At 42.9% G+C, this 18,329-nt stretch overlaps 1 protein-coding gene across 1 annotated transcript in view; it reads left to right on the forward strand.

Moving 5' to 3' along the window:
- Window positions 1–18,329, forward strand: part of IFT140 (intraflagellar transport 140) — a 54,631-nt gene that overhangs the window by 9,137 nt on the left and 27,165 nt on the right. The window contains exons 7-18 of the mRNA XM_075830382.1: window positions 1,132–1,223; window positions 2,578–2,684; window positions 3,310–3,455; window positions 3,948–4,151; window positions 5,225–5,297; window positions 6,268–6,359; window positions 7,247–7,374; window positions 7,653–7,770; window positions 12,974–13,092; window positions 13,551–13,713; window positions 15,674–15,805; window positions 17,981–18,183. Coding sequence (XP_075686497.1) covers window positions 1,132–1,223; window positions 2,578–2,684; window positions 3,310–3,455; window positions 3,948–4,151; window positions 5,225–5,297; window positions 6,268–6,359; window positions 7,247–7,374; window positions 7,653–7,770; window positions 12,974–13,092; window positions 13,551–13,713; window positions 15,674–15,805; window positions 17,981–18,183 — 1,577 coding nt within the window. The remainder of the gene's footprint in view (window positions 1–1,131; window positions 1,224–2,577; window positions 2,685–3,309; window positions 3,456–3,947; window positions 4,152–5,224; window positions 5,298–6,267; window positions 6,360–7,246; window positions 7,375–7,652; window positions 7,771–12,973; window positions 13,093–13,550; window positions 13,714–15,673; window positions 15,806–17,980; window positions 18,184–18,329) is intronic.

The raw sequence follows: 18,329 nt of genomic DNA on the forward strand, positions 1-18,329 counted from the left end.
ACGGACGTAATTAGTGTGTGTGCACATACCCTTAGACTTTTATCCAGAAATCGCCAAGAATTTTAGTCCATCAATGTGGGAATAGACCCACGGGGGGATCTACGTAGTTATCTCATACTTATGGAAGAGATATAAGTAAATAACCCTCCTCTCACAGACATGTACTCTAGGGGCTCTGAGATTAGGGCTTATAGACTGACATTAATTTATATTTATTTGTTATTTCTCTTACCAAAAGAAAATCACCATCACCGTGTGGCATTAAATATGCGCGCTATGCCACTCCAAATATTCATGTTTATGGGGGATGAGGCGCTCAAGGGAGCGTTCTAAAGTATATGGCTTCTTAAGATTCGCGCTGCGTATGTGTAACCATAAATCTTTTTTTTTTTTTTTTTATTACATTCCCTTTGTGGGTTGTCCGAAAATAGACTCATGATAATTCTTCAAATATAATAGATTTATATAGAGCGGAGATAGAGGAAGGCTTCGCTTGATGCTTGGGTAGACTGTCTCCATTCACATCCTGTTTTTGCCCTACGTTTAGCGTACACGTCCGGAAAACTCCCGACATACACGCTAAACGTTTCCATAGGTCTCCATTAGCTATCCAGAGGCCAAAATAGTGTCCTTTTTGCCTCCGTCGGGCTGGTGTACTTTGGTATACCTTTTTTTTGTATGGAAAAGTGTAGTAGACTATGCTATTCTATACGACAGAATCCTGTAAAGAAACACATCGCACAGTATACATGTTTTTTTTTACATGGGAGCCTATAGATGACTGATACCACTGTATGGGCTGTTAGGATATCTGTCACCGCCTACGTTTAACATATACGTCGGGAGCTTTTCCCGGCTTATACAACAAACGTAGGCCAAAAACGTGATGTGCATAAAGCCTTAGTTTATCCGTGATCTGCAGAATCCTAACAGGGTTACAACTTCATTACAAGAATTAATGCAAAAAAAGTTTGGAAAGGGGTCATTTTCCTTTGAGTTCTCTGTATAAAGCCAAACGTCTTACCAAATAAATCACAAAAGGAATCTGGGAATAAAGTGGGTGAACGACATAAGGAATAATGACGACCGTCGCTCAGATAACCAAATGGCTAAACTGATTTTGTTGCGCAGGTGAAGTTGACCGGGAGGATTGGTAAAACAGCCGACATTATCTGCGTCGATAACACCCTACTGATAACCGCGACCGGAGAAAGTGTCATAAGGTAATTCTTGTTCTATTTCTTTTACATTTACATTTGTTTTATGAATTATCAAAAGCACATGAACACAGAACGTTCCATGCCGCCGGCCGCATCTGTGTCCTATAGTGCCGCCATGTTTGCAGTTCAGTTTTTAACCGTGCGGCTTGTTTAGTTGAAGCACCGCAAAACCGTGTACAAGCCAAAAAAACGTGGCCATTCAGGGTAATTATATGTATGGGCACCCTTATAATGCCTGAGAACTTATTTTCAAAGACCTTATTAAGAGACCCCTTAATAGAGGGTGACCCCAACCCCCCACAAAGGGCCTTCATCTATTAGGTTGCATTAAGACGAGTCGTTTTACCATAAAAATTGCAGGGTTATTACAAAAATTGCAGCAAAAAAACTTGGCAAACTTGTGTAACTCTACCCTTAGCCAGAACAGAAAGTAGCTACAAATGGCGTCCTCGACTTTGGAGGACCCAGCACGTCCTTGCTGACAGATAACACATTGATTTTAATAGGAACTGTATAATGCTCCTGTGGGGGCGCTGTAGGGGAATTGAACACTTGCTGCCGGGTTCCTCTACAGATTACAGCTGAATCTTGGGGGTTAGTAGCGGGATACTGATCAGTTTGTTGTCGGGGGACCCGTTTATCAAAAAGTCCAAAGTGAATTTCCTCTTTAAGCTTGCCACACAAGGAAAAATCACACTGACTGCGCGTGTGAACCCAGTCTTATTGTGGAACTAGGTAATAGGGCACATTTATGAAGACTGACAAACCACTGAGCAGTGCGCCAGTCTTAGGCTGAGTTCACACAGAGTTTTTTTGCAGGAGGAAAATTCAGCCTCGAAATTCCGTTTGGGATTTTGAGGCAGATTTTGACCTTCCTGCAGGCTGTTTGCCGGGATTTTCGCTGCGTTTTTCACTCGCGCCCATTGAGTGCTACGGGCAAAATACTCCGCGAAATACGCTGTCTCTGCCTCCCATTGATGTCAATGGGAGGTCAGAGGCGTAAACGGCCGAACATAGGGCATGACGCTTCTTTTTACCGCAAGCGTTTTTTCCCGCTCGCGGTAAAAAAACTCGTCCGCCTCCCATTGAAATCAATGGGAGACATTTTCGGCAGTTTTTTGACTAGTTTTCCGACGTGGTTTCCGTGTCAAAAAAACGTGTAAAAAAACTCAGTGTGGACTGGCCCTTAAGGTGTTCACTACTGAACAGCAGCAGGTTACGCAAATTATTAAGAAATTGCCTTTTTTTCATGGAGCCACACCTTTGGCTTTACTTAGAGATGTGAACACTAATTTGTCTGCGTTTTATTACTTCAATGCAAGGAACAATAAATCGTGTGAAATACCAATTTTTTCAGATTCTGGGACCTGGAGCGAGACGACAATTATGTGCTGTTCCTGGATGATCAATTGGGATTTGAAGCAGAAGAAACTATTAACTGTATTTCTTACTGTCCTGCCAAAGGTAACACAACCCTTCTATGATCTAAGGCCTTGCTCACACAGTGCCCATTTGCTGCAGATTTTACATGTATTTTATTTACGCCAAAATCAGTCACAAAACCTAAACAGAAGAAATATCTAAAGAAAGGCCTTAAAGTTTCTTCTCTCCTGTATCTAATTCTGGGTTTTAGCTTAAAAAATTCCAAGCTGAATCTGCATCAAATCTGAAGGTAAAGAAGGACCGAAACAGCACCTCTCCTATCCACAGGTTGTGTGTGGTATTGCAGCCTTGTTTCAAGGGAGCTGAGCTGCATTGCCATATAAAACCCATGAACAGATATGGTCGTTTTCTTGGAACCAAGCACCCATCATGGTCATCCCCTTTAAGGGGAAATTGCTTACTGACCTTGTCTGTGAGTCACAGTGCCATGGCTGGTTTATACTAAGACATAGCCCTAGCAATGTTTACCGACATTTCTGTAAAATCGGAATGCTCCACCCATCTATGATGAACATAATGCAGATGCCTCATTTGTATATATCTATAGCTACTCTTCTTATATGTGATACACTTCTTTAAGACTGGCATAGGTTTACCAGTTACCACCTTGGAATCATTCAACGCTTATATTTCTTACTTTTTGCAGCAATTCTGGCAGCTGGAACCAGTAAAGGCAAGGTGGCTATGTGGAACAAAGTCACTGATGGACGGAAGTCCTTGAGGACAGAAGGAAAAGACGGCTGGAAGCTTAACACTCCAACAGAACTGGAAGGCAAAATCACACAGATCAAAGTAAGTGTTGTTGGAGCAGCCTTGTGTGTCACATATAACTGGCTAACGGGTGACTATGTAAAAATGGATCTACTCAAAAAGGTGACTCCCTTTGTAAATATATTGCATGACTGATCCTGAGTTGTATTATACCCCAGAGCTGCATTCACACTTATGCAGGATTCAGAGCTGAAATCTCCCAGCATTCCTCTCCAGCGCATTGTTTGCTTTGCTGACTTGCATTCTGGGAAGTAATCTGAATAGCTGTGAGCTTAATTTGATTCTCCTTTAGGTATTCATTTCTGGTTGAGGGACTTTAAAGAAGACCTGTCGGCTCTCCATGAAATAACAAATTCTGGTGCATGTTTTATTAGAACTTGGCGTTGGGCCATTCCTCTGTTGTTCCTCCTGAAAATGTATGAATAAATGGATAACTAGGCTACGTTTCTTTATCCTAGCTATTTTCTTATTTGTTGACCTGCATATTTGATATTTTGCTTTGTCTTGATACAGTGGGGATCATCTAAGAATCTATTGGCTGTAAACAACGTCAGCTCGGTGCTGGTCCTCAGTGAACATGTCATGTCCTCTCATTTCCATCAACAAGTTGCAGCAATCCAGGTGGCGCCTTCTCAGCTCAGCCTGACCTACTTCAGTACAGGAACGAGGCACAGCTTGAAGACTGACATGTACATAAAAGGGGTCTTTGTTACTAAGGTGAGCAAACTGTGCCGTATATGATTTTGACATTTTGGTTCCTATATCATAGCTTAATCCTCGTATCACAATAAAGTCCTGGTTACAAGTTTCCATCAATACAACAGTTGTATGTGCTAGGACTGATTTTCTAATGCATGTAGTACTAGCAATGCAATTTAGTTACAAGGTTCGGATAGCACTAGGTAATGGTGTGGGTGCATTAGTAGGGGCCCAACCCGATCCAATAGAGAAAAAGTACTATGCACACCAATATGGAGTTATTTATCCAAACAAATAATTTATTTATTTATAGCCAGTGACAGTGCGACGTTTCGGTCAATACCATGACCTTCCTCAGGCACTCGCACTATAGCGGTTACCCGTCAAGCTTACAGCGCCATCCACGCAGGATTAAGCATTGACGAATGTGCCTGAGGAAGGTCATGGTATTGACCGAAACGTCGCACTGTCACTGGCTATAAATAAATAAAGCAATGCAATTTATGTACCCACAAACGAAATATACACTCTCTTAGGCCTCATGCACACGACCGTAGCCGTGTGCACGGCCGTGATTTTCGGGTCGGCCGGCTGCGGACTGTCAGCCGCAGGCCGCCCGCACATGGCCGCGGCCATTGTTTTCAATGAGCCCGGACCGCAGAACCGGGCCGTAATAAGACATGCCCGTTCTTTCTGCGGTCCGGGCTCCCGGGCCGTGCACGGACCGCAAAAACTACGGTCGTGTGCATGGCCCCATAGAAAAGAATGGGGCCGCAATTCTCCCGTGGATTTTCGGGGGAATTGCGGCCGCAAAAACACGGTCGTGTGCATGAGGCCTTACTGGCACTTTAGAATGCATTAGACAAGTGATCTCTAACCTGTGGCTCTAGAGCTATTGCTAAACAAGCAAACGTTGGTGGGCCACTTCTTGGAGCCCCCTACATGAGACCCTATTTTTACTGTTGTGGTTTCTTTGCTCCCATCCTTTAATATTAGATGTTAGGTTTTGTTGTAGGGCAGCCATTATAACTGGAGATGCAGAATATTTTTGATAAATGGCTCTGTTACATTTTTTTGTCTATATTTTTCAGGTTACGGTTGCAGTATGGAATGGCAGATTGGTGACAGTTTATGAACTTACCGGAGCCACCCTTAGGAATGCAGGTATATGCATCGGCCAGTGTGTTGTTTCACCCCAGACAGTAGTTAAAGGGAGAAGGAGGGGGTTAAAGGGTGATCTTTCGAACACAAATATTTACACAGGGTTGTAGCTCGTATAGGGCTGCAGGGCATTCGCCACTTTTTTTGAGTTTCTAGGTACATGAGGGGCACCATGGTATTTATATACAGGGCTATGCCAGCAAATTAGATTGTTTCGCCTGGTGAAGTAAGCCAAGCTACCACTCTGGATTTACCTTTTACAGATCTCAAAGATTTTGGTATGGCCACAGAAAACCTAAAAGCCACATTTGGTGGTGATCACGTTCTTTCACTTGCCGTCTACTTTTCTTTGGTTCATATTTTTGCCAAGCAAATCTTATGCAATGTTGTGTAGTCAGGTGTATTTCCCTGTCAGATTGTTAATCTAATTTATAAATCATTGCTGTAGTCTTGGCATATATTGTATTTCTTCCAAGCAATGATCTGTCACTGGCCCAACTTTCCTGTAGGGTTTAAGGATAATGATAAATGATGCAGTTTTGCTAGGATCCAAAACCACGACTGGAAGTTGATACATTTATCTTATTGCCAAAGTGTTGTATCGGGAGCAGTAGTAATAGCTAAAGATGAAAACGTTTTTTTTATTACCACTTATAAAAGTGGGGGCCCCGTTATAGAGCTAAGTTTTACAGCCCAGTAGAAAAGGGTCCGGAGTTTGTTTCCCCCTCCACTCCCTTTCTCTGATCGTAACAATGCCGTTCTTCTGGAGAGGAGAGTCCTACACTGGTTCTCGCCACCCAGTACCAAAGGGGTCGTGGTGAACCATAGCCGTGCCCCATAGCAGCGGCACAGTCTGTCCCTGGAACATGTACACCATTGCTCTGTATTTTAGCTATTCTATCCAATTTAGCTTTTATTCTCTTAATGATGATTTCATTGATTCTGTGTCATTTAATCATAATTTCATGTTTAGGTTCCTTTGCCAGTGAGTCTCCTGTATTGGCAATTCATGAGGAAAACCTCTACACTGTAGAGCCTGGAAAAGTCCAAATTCGTACATTGCAGGTAAGTACGGACTCTTTTGTCTAACCATGCGTCCGATCAAGGCATGCGGATAGGTTAAAGGGCCCCCTCCCCTCTATTTCTAGTTCTTTCACTCTATGACGGTCATTTCTCCTGGCAGACTAGCGGATGGATTCATGAAAGAGATCCATTACAGACATCAGGAAGCACACTTTATTTGGATATTAATCCTTTACCCCCCCCCCCCCCCTTTAACCCTGACATTGGGAGACCAGTCAAGGCATTTCGATCGCATTATCACAAAGCAATATAAATAGGGCTGGCTCAGCATATCGACTGCAGCATCCTGAGTTGTCGGAGGCAGGACAACCCAAAGAAAAGGGTCTTATCTCTGTTAGTGGGTCGATTGTATGGTTTCCGTGCTGCAGCATTGAGTCTACTGTCGGGACTTCAGAATACAGATATCACTGATAGAGTGAAAAAGTGATTCCTTGTTTCAGGTTGATGTAAACCATCTATAATAACTTACAGCTCAAAACTTTTACTGGATTAGTCAATTATTAAAATGATAATTATATAGTCATCAAACTTTCTTCTCTGAAAACGTATTAGTTTACCACATTCATCCAGCGTGTGCCGGCCGGGTACCATCTGTAATCCGTGGAAAGATAGGACATGTCCTATCTTTCCATGGATCGGAAAGTTGGGTCAGTTTTCACAGACCCGATTCACCCGCTAAAGTGAATGGGCCCGTGGAAACTATCGGGTGCCACTCGGCTGTTGTGAAAAACGGCCCGAGTGGCACTCGGTCGTGTGCGACGGCCGTTAGGTTTGGCTCTCTTTTATTCACAACTGTCTATTGTCTGACCAATAAACCACAGTCTTTGTCATTCTCACTGATTTCGGCTTGTGTTTTTTTTATTTTCCAGGGGACTGTGAAGCAATTACTCCCATTCTCTGTGTCAGAGGGGAACCCATGTATGCTGGACATATGTGGCACTTTTCTAGTGGTTGCCACTGATACTTCCCACTTCAAGCTTTTTGACCTCTCCAGAAGGTACAGTTATTGCTTTCGGAAGAATACCCCTATTAATCTTCTCCTAATAGTCCAGATATCAATGATCTTGTCGTGGCTGCCAACAACAGATCCAAATATACAGACCCGTATCTAGTAGAATGGGAAGCAGCGGGCAGGAGCTGGCACATCATGAATGCGTTTATACATAATTCTCCCAGAGACTACCAACTCCCCTATTAAAATGGTGTAGTCATCACGTCCTCATTCTCATATTGCTGCACTGTGATTTTACTGACATTTTTTTTGTTTATGTACAGGGAGGCCAAAGCCCACAGCAATTGTAAGAACCTCTCGGAGCTGGTGCCAGGACTCGGTAGTATTGTGTCTATCAGGTGCAATGCCAATGGAAGTAAAGTCAGCATCCTCGCCAATAGGGTAAGGTTGATTTGATCATCACCTGCATTGACAAGCATGAAATCTACCCCTTGGCATTGGCCAAAATATTTCCATCTTTCTGGCAGTAGATTTATGGTCATTACTATTTTCACAGCTTTGTGGCCTTGTATTGTCCAGATTTGCCAAACATTCCTTAAGCCTTGTCTGTACGCAGCAGATTTCATCCACTGAGGCGTGGGATAAAATCTGTGCCAAAATATGCATGTGTTACATGCAGATTTTGCCACGGACTACAATGCGGTTTTTGCAGTGGATTTCATAAGCAGTAATGGGTGAAACCTGCAGAAAATCTGCCACAGATAGTGCTTGCTGCCCGTTTGAGAATCTGCAACATGCCCTCAAATTCACGCAGGTCGTTCTTGTAGCATTTGTGTGTTTATTTGTTTTTAACCCCATTCCTATGCATTTAACTGTACTTTAGTTCAGAATTTTAAGTTCAGAATCCACAACTAATCTGCATGTGAACACAGCCTTACAACACGCTTAAATAACCAAGATTCTTAAAATCAAGTTGTCCTTTTCAAATGTCTTTTAGGGTGCCCATACACATTAGATAAATGTTGGCCTGAACTCACTGATTTTGAAGGCACTGGCCATCCATCAAATGGGTCCTGACTCAGGCATGTTGGATTTCAACATGGCTGATCTTCTGTACCCGCAGGAGACATCCGCTGCCAGTGTGTACGTGTACGGGGAAGTCGCAGCAATAGATGTCGGCCGAATGAGCCATCTATTGTGTATGGTCACCTTTTAGTCTGAGTGTGTTTTCCACTACCCATAGGGGATATTAGAACCGACAACCACCCGTGTACATTTCCTACTCCGTGAAGCATATGTCGCTCTGTATGTATGAACAGAATGATATAACATAAGTCATTCATCAGTCACCAGACTTTCCAATGGGCATACCCACTGACTGGTTTGCTTCAGAAATGTGTCCTACACATATATACACATATTCCGCCATCTTTTTAAAATGTCACTATCCCATTCAGCCTATCCAGTCCTCTTGTGTTTATGACAATGGCGCGATAGTCGGGCGTGTTCTTGCAGCAGCCACGTGACCTCTCAAAGCAGTTTTCAAGTCCCAAAATTCTCCGCTGCAGCCTTCTTACAATGTACATTCCTTTCTATTTAAAAAAAAAAAAAAAAAAAGGCTTTATTTTTCCAAAACTTTTACAATTTGTTACAGTACAAACAAGTACAGTAAATAAAACAATAGAAACAAGACAAATGACACGGCACCTGGTAGACACTATAATGCAAGAATATTTTCAGAAGAGATGTAGCACATATAGAACATACCTCCCCAATGAATTAGGAATAGTGAAGTGTGCCCTTGCAATGCCTCACAAGAAGGCAACATTCTTCCCAACCGCCCCCTTCCCCAGTCCAATCAGAATTTCTCCCCCTCCCCCCACCTTTAAACCGCAGATTCGGCTGACTTCAACCATCTGGACCAGATTTTATCAAATTTATCAAATATAATTTACGATACATGGGTACATATTTATTCACCATTTGCTTCCAGTGAGCCAAACTAGGGCCCTCCGTGGCCTTCCACGCCATAATCACAATTTTTCTAGCGCAGAATAGAGCAAAACGAAAAAAATAAAATTCATAGTAGTTCTGTACGACATAATTTATGACACACCTGAGGGGCAAGGAGCCTCGGAAATTCAAAGTGGGTATGAAGAAATTCTACTACCTCCGACCAATCCTGGGACGCAGCCATACACGGTGTTTATATGTACCTACTTCCGACTGGCATCTAAAACCGCTATCCGAAGACCGCGTCCCAATCCTCTGGAGTCTAACTGGTGTATAGTAAATCCGATGCAGAAACCGAGATTGTATCAGAAAATCTCTCGCCCTAGTAACCGAAGCAAAAAATATCAGTTCTACCTCCCTACACTCCTCCTCTTCCAGATCCGGGATATCCCCCCTTCCACCGAGTAAAGGCTTTATCAAAAGGTCGTTGGCCAAAGGACAGCAGTAATAAGTATATTTGAGCAAGGACCTTTGAAAGGGCCGGGGCCCCCAGAAGATCCTCCAGTCTAGAGAACCCCAACTGAGGCGACCCCACCAAATTGGGCGAAACCAAACATGACGTAACTGGAGATAGTGGAAAAAGACCTTCTGCGACAGCTCAAATCTATCTCTAAGTACAGAGAAGGATAGAAAGCAGGAGTCTTCTGCAGACAATTGACCCAGGAACTTTACCCCGGCCCTTGCCCACATTCCCGCTCCCGGCAAAGATTCAAAATGGGGCAACCAAGGATTATTCCATATCGGAGTTCTAGGTGAGTACAATGGGACCGTTGTGACTTTTATCACAGCATGAGCCGCCTTCCATGCTACAGCCACCGTATGAAGGGGGAGAGGGACACTATCCCGGGATTTGAATCTATAAAGTAAATTCATAAGACTTTCATAAGATGTCATAAGCGCCCCTGCAAGTGCAGTGGCTGCATTACCCAAACCGATATCTATCCACCACCAGTTGAGATGCCAAGTAATACAGATAAAGGTTTGGTGCCGCCATCCCCCGCATGTTTTTAGGAGCCTGTAGTAGACCGAGACCAAACCTGGGGATTTTACCCTGCCAGTAAAAAGACCATAAAACACCATATATTGATAAATCAAGAGCAATCTTAATCCCAAGGTAAGTAAATTGGGAAACTACCTGCAAGGGTACAGGTAGACTCTGTTTGGAGCAATATCCTGGAAACGGGGAATAAGACCGACTTAGACCAATTCACAGACAAACCTGAAAAGACACCAAAGGTTTCAGTTTTAAAAGAGAAGCCAGAGAAGGACCATCATCCTCTAGATATACCAGGGTGTCATCTGCATACAGGGATAACTTTTTCAACTATGTGGCCCCTAGATAGGCCTTTTATGGATGGAGATTGGCGTATAGCCACTGCAAGGGATTCTATTGCAAGGGCGAATAACAAAGGAGAGAGCGGGCATCCCTGCCGGGTACCACGACCCAAGAAAACAGAGTCCGAAATATCCATATTCGTTCTCAGTGGCACTCGGTCCCTCATATAAGAGACGAACCAGAGCCAAGAAACGGGGACCAAAATTTAAACTGTCGCCTGCATTTCACCTATTGAACTTTACTTATCCCTCACTGGCCGCTGCTATCAAAAGTTCATTGCCGTTATCCCCTCTCCTAAACTCCTCCGACTGTAAATAACGGTCTGCAAACATTTCGCGCCTTTTATAGTAATAATCCGGTGTCCCTTTGTGCGCACACCAGAAGAAGACATCAATGCACAAGTGTGGGATTTTGTGTGCTGGGGGAGGCGAGGAGCTGTCAATCAAAAGTAAGGAGGCGGAGTCAACTCGGAAAGACTTGAGGAATGAAGATAAGACTTTTATGCTCATTAGCATACGGTGCGGGAACACTAAATAACTGAATACTAAAGCTACAGAGCCGACTAAGACAATTATAGGATATATCGAAATAATTTTTCACCCACTACCACCAGGTATTGCAGGTTTAATAGGTGAAATGCTGGTGACAGGTGACACATACTATACAGTGAATGGGGCAGTTTGTGGAACTATTGCGCATATTCGGCCGCACTTTCTGAAGAACATGCATAGACACTAAGAAAAACTATTGACGAAGTTACAATACAAGGTACAGATTTTTTTACAAAAGCTTTGATAACATTGAATTGAAAAGTTTTCTAACTTTTTCAATGAAGATTTATTTATCGTAACCGGAATACCAGTTACTGACCGTTTGAAACCTCTTAAAGGGACTCTGTCACCACATTATAAGTGCCCTGTCTCCTATATAAGGAGATGGGCGCTGTAATGTAGGTGACAGTAATGATTTTTATTTAAAAAAACAATCTTTTTTCAGAACGTTGGGAGCGATTTTGGTTCATGCTAATGAGCTTTCTTAATGCCCAAGTGGGCGTACTTTTACTTTCGACCAAGTGGGCGTTGTACAGAGGAGTGCATGACGCTGACCAATCAGCATCATGCACTCCTCTCCATTCATTTACACTGCACTAGCGATATAGATATATCGCTATGTGCAGCCTCGTACACAAGCCCTAACATTACTACAGTGTCCTGATAATGAATACACATGAAATCCAGCCTGGACGTCAAGTGTACTCAGAATCCTGACACTTCTGACTCTTTTTTTGTGAGATTCCGGCAAGTGAAACCAAATCTCTTTTAGCTCCGAGATCTCGTGATAATTACTGATAATTTGTTCTCGGGCACCTTTTATGTTTTTGCCCTTGTATTTATCTATGAAATGAGCCATCACCTGACTTCTCTCACAATACAGTCTTATTTCATTATTTCTATTGTCTAATATTGATATATTTTCATCTATAGCTTACCATTGAGATTGAGATTTTCACAATAGTAATTAGAAATAATATAGTAAATGAAATTCTTAGCACCAGAGCCCATCCGCTTTCAGTAACTAGAAGGCATCTGTGTTGCCCAATGTTTGTATAAATCTTTGAAATTTTATTTTGGGGAATTTCCCCTTCTGCTGTGCCGCACGTGCCTGATCGGATTCCACTTTAGGGCATCGGTAGCGTGTTCAGACAGCTGAATGTACAGTTAGCCCTTGACAATTGCAATATGGAAAGTGTGCCTTAGAGGGCATGCCAAACAATATTGTTTCCTTGGATCCGAGGGGTTTCTTGTTAACGTAGTTCTTCTTTAAGTTAAAAAATAAATAAAAAAATCTGATAAAGCAGACCCGGTTAGTGTTTTTTTTTCTTTTTATTGAACCCGTTTTGAGTAACCACTAGATGGCGCTTAGTATATATATTGTGACCAGTCCAGAAATATCCTATTAAGACACTGATACTGCAGAAGTTGATTTTAATTTCAAGCCATTATTACATAATCTTCTTTTGTTAATGTAAGGCTAAAGAAATATTTCTAAATTGACCCATGGTGCGGCTTATAGGTATCTATCGTCATGATTTGGCTCACATGTTCCCTTAAATCACTCTGCTGTTAACTTATTTGACATTATCAACCGTACAGGACCACTGTTAAGGGGTGCTTAAAGGATTTTTCCACAAATTTCCATTAATCGCCTATCGTTTAGTGTGTATACTTTATCTGAGCAAAGCATTGAACGCATTTGATCCCTTCTCATTTAACCCTGTAATGATTCCTCTTCCAGGCTGACCGTCACCTAGATTCCAAAATGTACTTCTACGATGTTGATCTGGACACCATGTCATTCTTTGACTTCTGGAATGGCCAAGCAGATCAACAGGATTCTCCAACCAATATGGACGCGTAAGAAATTTTGGGAGGGATATGTACTGCAGGCTTGTCAACTCGTGCTTTATAAAGTACTAGATCCGGTGCGGCAATATAAATCCTACCGGCAGGGTAAAGATTCGTTGCCAGTGCTATAGAACTGCAGTAAGCAGCACCTATGTAGTTCCTGACTGTTGTAGTAGTTACTCACTGAGCGTGGGGATTTAACTATATTGGGAAAACTTCATATACAAAGATAAATTGAGCCAATTGAGAATTATTCTTGGCAAGAGAGTAGCTGGGTTGGCAATATACTTGTCCATCTGCTATTGGGGTAAGGGGCAATATCATTTCTAAATTTAAAGCGCAAGAATAAGGTTAATGTTTGTTCAGATATTGGAAAAACCTGGAGTATAGTATTTAGGAGGGCCAAGAGTATTGTTATGACTGTATATAAATGACTGTAAGTTTTCTCAACTCCTTCCAATCAACAGCAACGTTCCAGACAACACAAAACTCCTTGACCGCATCCCTATCAGTCACTTCTGGGATCAAAGTGAACCTCGGCTACTAGTATGTGAGGCAATGCTGGCCATCCCAAATTCAGTGCATCCATCACCGAAACACAACCAGCTTGTGGAGGTTCCCCATGGAAAGGTAATATGTACAACCTTACAGTCTTTTATATTGGTTTCAGCAAATAAATCTTATTTTTAGGTATAAGAAAAAGTTAATCGATTTACGGCCTATATCAATTTCTCATGGTTTTCAAGATCTCTGCTTGCTATCATTAAGTAGGATAATTTTATTGTTTACTTGCAGTGGGTTAACATCTGTCCTGGTCATGTAATGATCAAACATGTGTATGGTTCACAACAGTACAGGTATCAGAGCTGTATCATGTTAAGGAGCTGTGCACCGGAGTGTCCATGACCAGGATAGATTTGTATACCATGTGTGTGAACCATAAAAGTACACAGACGAGTCACATTATTATGACCACCAGCTTATCTGCAGAGTAACTGCCGTGTGCAGCACGGACAGCACTAGACGGGTGGGCAGTGACTCAATAAGGTGCTGGTCGGTAGTCTCCGGTGTCTGGCGTCGTGCTGACTGCAGAGCATCCCACATTTGCTGCAGGGTGCGTGGGGGAGGATCCTTGGAGCCAACAAGACGATCGAGGTCCTACAGATGCTCAATTGGGTTCAAGTCTGGTGAATTAGGGGCCAGGGAAGTGCTTGGAAGGGGGGTCGTGCTTTTCCAACCACTGTCGGTCATTTCTAGCCGGGTGACATGTCGCATTGTCTTGCTGGAAGATTCCATCTGCCCCAGGGAAGACAAACAGCATGTATGGGTGAATGTGACCTGCAACGATGGATTCATACTCAAATCGGTCCAGAGTGCCTTCCACATGGATGAGTGGCCCAGAGAATGCCACGAAAAAATACCCCAGATCATAACGCTGCCGCCACCGGCTTGTGTTCTTCCAGCAATGGTTGCCGGGTGTTTGTTCTCTGATGTTTCACGCTAACGTCCATCCGTTCGATGAAGCAGAGAACGCGACTCATCGGAGAAGACAACCCTTTGCCAATCATCGGTTGTCCAAATCCGATACTGCCGTGCAAATTTAAGGCTTTTTTTTCCGTTGCACCTTTGTTAGCATAGTTACAGTGACCGTTCGTCTACTTCGGAGCCCCATACGCAGTACAGTTCGCTGAACTGTCTTAGACACACGTCTGGTAGCCCCCTGGTTGATTTTTATGGTGGGCAGCTCCACTGTAGCGTGTCACTCGGCCCTCGCGCACCTTCATAGCCGACATTCACCTCTCACATCAATGTGTTTCCAAGCCGGTTATTCCCAATGGTGCCATTTGACCACTCACGATACACTTTCACCACCGCAGCACGCGAACTGTCCACAAACTGCGCTGTTTGAGAAATACCGAAAACCCTCGGCCCGAAATCCAATAATCATCCCTTTTTGCAACTCTGATAAAGTGCACCTTTTACCCATGACAACAACGAGTGATATGTGTTCAGACAGCCTATCACATACACTTATATACCCACCATCCAGACCACCACACATCACGTCTTTCATGGGCTACATCTTGCCGACATCGAAAGTAGTAGGGGGTCGTCTGGTGCAGCAGCTGCTGGCCACAGATTCCAGGCGGGGATTAGTGGAGAGAACCGCACATTCACGAGACTCTCTCCGTTCTGTTGTATCAGAGTTATGGAAAACAGCCAAAAAGCGCTTGCTGTTTCCGTAACTTCCATTGAACAGTATGGAGAGATGCGCATATCCACGGTTCCCTCTATACTAGTTCCTGCCTGGAATTACGCCCAGCGATCAGCGCACCGGACAGGACCCCCGTTCTCTATATAGGTGTGAGTCTCAGAGCTGGGACTTGCATTGGATCAGACATTAATGGCATATCCTATGGATATGCCATAAATGACTAAGATGGAAAAAAAACCTTTAAAATGCACACCTCATCTGCTGCAGAACTTCATTTTGAAGAGTAAGGAAAGATTACTTTCCACCATTGATTGATTAGAAACAGTCCAGTGAATTGTATCAGGTGTTAACAGCTCCGATTCCTTTTATTTACAGGAGGATGTGCTGGTTTTGTCATTTTTCAGCACCCAAGAGCATGGCCTGCTACTTCAAGAAAGCTTTCCACGACCTACCTCCTTCCAGTCCCTTCTCGGTATTGAGGTCCCACATTATTATTTCACAAGAAAGGTAAATAAGAGGAGTTATTGTGCAGAAAAAGCCTGTAAAGGCACATAAAGACTGGATTTGTTATCATTCATTGAGAAAAGGAATAAAAACATGTTCTTCAAATCCAGGTGAGGCTCTGTTAGCACTGCCGTCAGAGTCTCATTCGAAGCCTCCGTCGGCAGTCCAATCAGATTTGAGAGGAAGAATAGCGCTGAATGTAGTGTCGAATCAATAGATAACACACTGGAACCTGATGGTCACCATTGCAAGTCAATGGGTTCCATCGGGCGCCAGTGGTATCCGTTAATAATAAAAAAAAAACTCAAGAAGTGTGAACAGAGCCTAAGTGTAACACACAAATTCTCTTTTGGGGGACATAGCAACAGGGTTATTTGCCCTGCCACTAGCAAACTGACACTAGGAATGGGGCTTTGTTGGCCATTTGCATTCTACTAATATGTAGCTAGATGGTGACATGCTAGAGTACAGCAGAGATTCACACACAGCCCTAAGGCCATGATCACACACAATTCTGATGCAGTTTTTGGCGTTCGGGGTCATGGCCTAATTATGCTACGGAGCTCACTAAGGAAGTGTCTGTGAAATGTTCAGGGGTGTAGGCTGTGCTGGAAAAGCTTAAAAAAATAATAATTGTAATCGTATTTTTTTCCTTATGCACACACTCTCTGCTACTGACTGCAAGAACCGTGCAACCGAGAGCAATGGTTTATTATTCCACAGTTGCTGCATTGATGCTGCTGCTTGGATGCAAATAACAGATGTAACCAGATGTATGACCTCTTGGGCAGAGGGAGGCAAAGCGACTATTATTTATAGGCACTTCCATGTGAGACCGGGCGGGAATAATCTACACATAAGCAAAAACCATGTGTTTTTTGTCCGTTTCTTCAGTTCATTGTCTGCTCGTCTATTTGCTTCTTTGTTATTTTCGGATATACATTTCTGTGTATTTTTGCTTTGCATGTTACATTTAATTTCTGTTTTGTATTTTTTATATTTTTTTGCTATTGCCTTCAGTTGTTATTCCGGAGAGGCTGTGTTTATCAGCCTGTTGTAAGTATACAAATGTCCACATGGCAGAGCTTTTTCTTTTCTTTTATTTTTTTCCTCTCGATTTGGCTTTTAAAACACATGGAGAGTTAGACATGTTTGGTCTTGTATATCTAAATCTTTACACTATGGCCCCATCACACGACCGTAAAAATCGCCCGTTATTGCCGTCTGCAATTACGGACCCATTCACATCTATTGTCCACGGACACCTTCCCGTTTATTTACGGGAAGGTGTCCGGGCCATAGAAGTGTACTGCAAAAGATAGGACGTGTCCTATCTTTTGCCTTTCCTGGCCGTGCTCCCATACTTTGGCTCCCATATGGAGCACCGGCCGAAAATTCGGGTAGCTGTCCACGGCCGGCCGTGCCTGCAATCACAACCCATGATTATGGGCACGGCCGTGTGCATGGGGCCTGTGTGTGTTTTTGTTTTTTGTTTTTATGTTACTCGTGAGTGTGTGTATGGAATTCTGATAACTGAAGTATATAAGTCAATGAATATATACTCCGTTCCCAAACTTACAGGTGACACTTCACTTCTAGCTCCACTATAGGTAAACCATATAAAGATACAATTTCCATTGCATCATGTTTGGGTCAGGATCTCTGTCTCACAAGCATGAGTTTGTTTCAGTCTTCTTTGCGTTTGACTATGGTATGACTAATGTATTGTGAAATGCTGCACTACAGGATACAATATAAAGCCATAGTTACATTGTTTATTGGCCCATAGCTGTATAGGCAGCTGCGAGATGATACCCTTTGCTGCTGACTTTAATGGCCTGCGAGGACCGGACAAGAAAGAACAATGGCAATGAATAAAAATAACTGTGAGGGGAAAAATGCTGCAGTCAAGCAACGCAATATAAATATAGGACCTATATGGTGTACCTTTAATTAGACTCTCATAATGTTTTCTGAACTTAAAGGGGTTGTATGAGATTTGTAAATAGGGTCTGCTTTTTCTAGAAGTATCGCTACCTAAAACATGACCCTTTTGTAAGCTGACCACTTTAGATTTTGTTGCCGTCTAAGTAACCTTCAGGATGCAAGTTCCGTCTAAATGTGCATACTGCTCACTATGTTACGGCTTTAAGCTTTATTTTCATTGTACATTCACAGCCTGGTGAGGATGAAGACAAATCTGAAAGTACAGAAGTGGGCTCACCGCAAATCCCCCATATGGTGGCCAAGAAGCCACTGCGAGACTTCATTGGACTAGAGGACTGTGAGAAGGCGACACAAGATGCCTTACTGAACTTCAGCTTCTACCTCACCGTAGGAGACATGGATGAAGCCTTCAAGTCAATCAAGCTCATAAAGAGGTAGGATGAACACTATATTTATATATACATATATGTACATACAACTTACATGGGTGTTTCCTTTCTAGTAACCCCTACATAGACCATGATCCAACTTGGAGTAGTTAATTTTTCCAAGCTTACGCTTTTCGCCAGGTCCAATACTG

Source organism: Rhinoderma darwinii, chromosome 6 (assembly GCF_050947455.1).
Source record: "Rhinoderma darwinii isolate aRhiDar2 chromosome 6, aRhiDar2.hap1, whole genome shotgun sequence".
NCBI classification, from domain to species: Eukaryota; Metazoa; Chordata; class Amphibia; order Anura; family Rhinodermatidae; genus Rhinoderma; species Rhinoderma darwinii.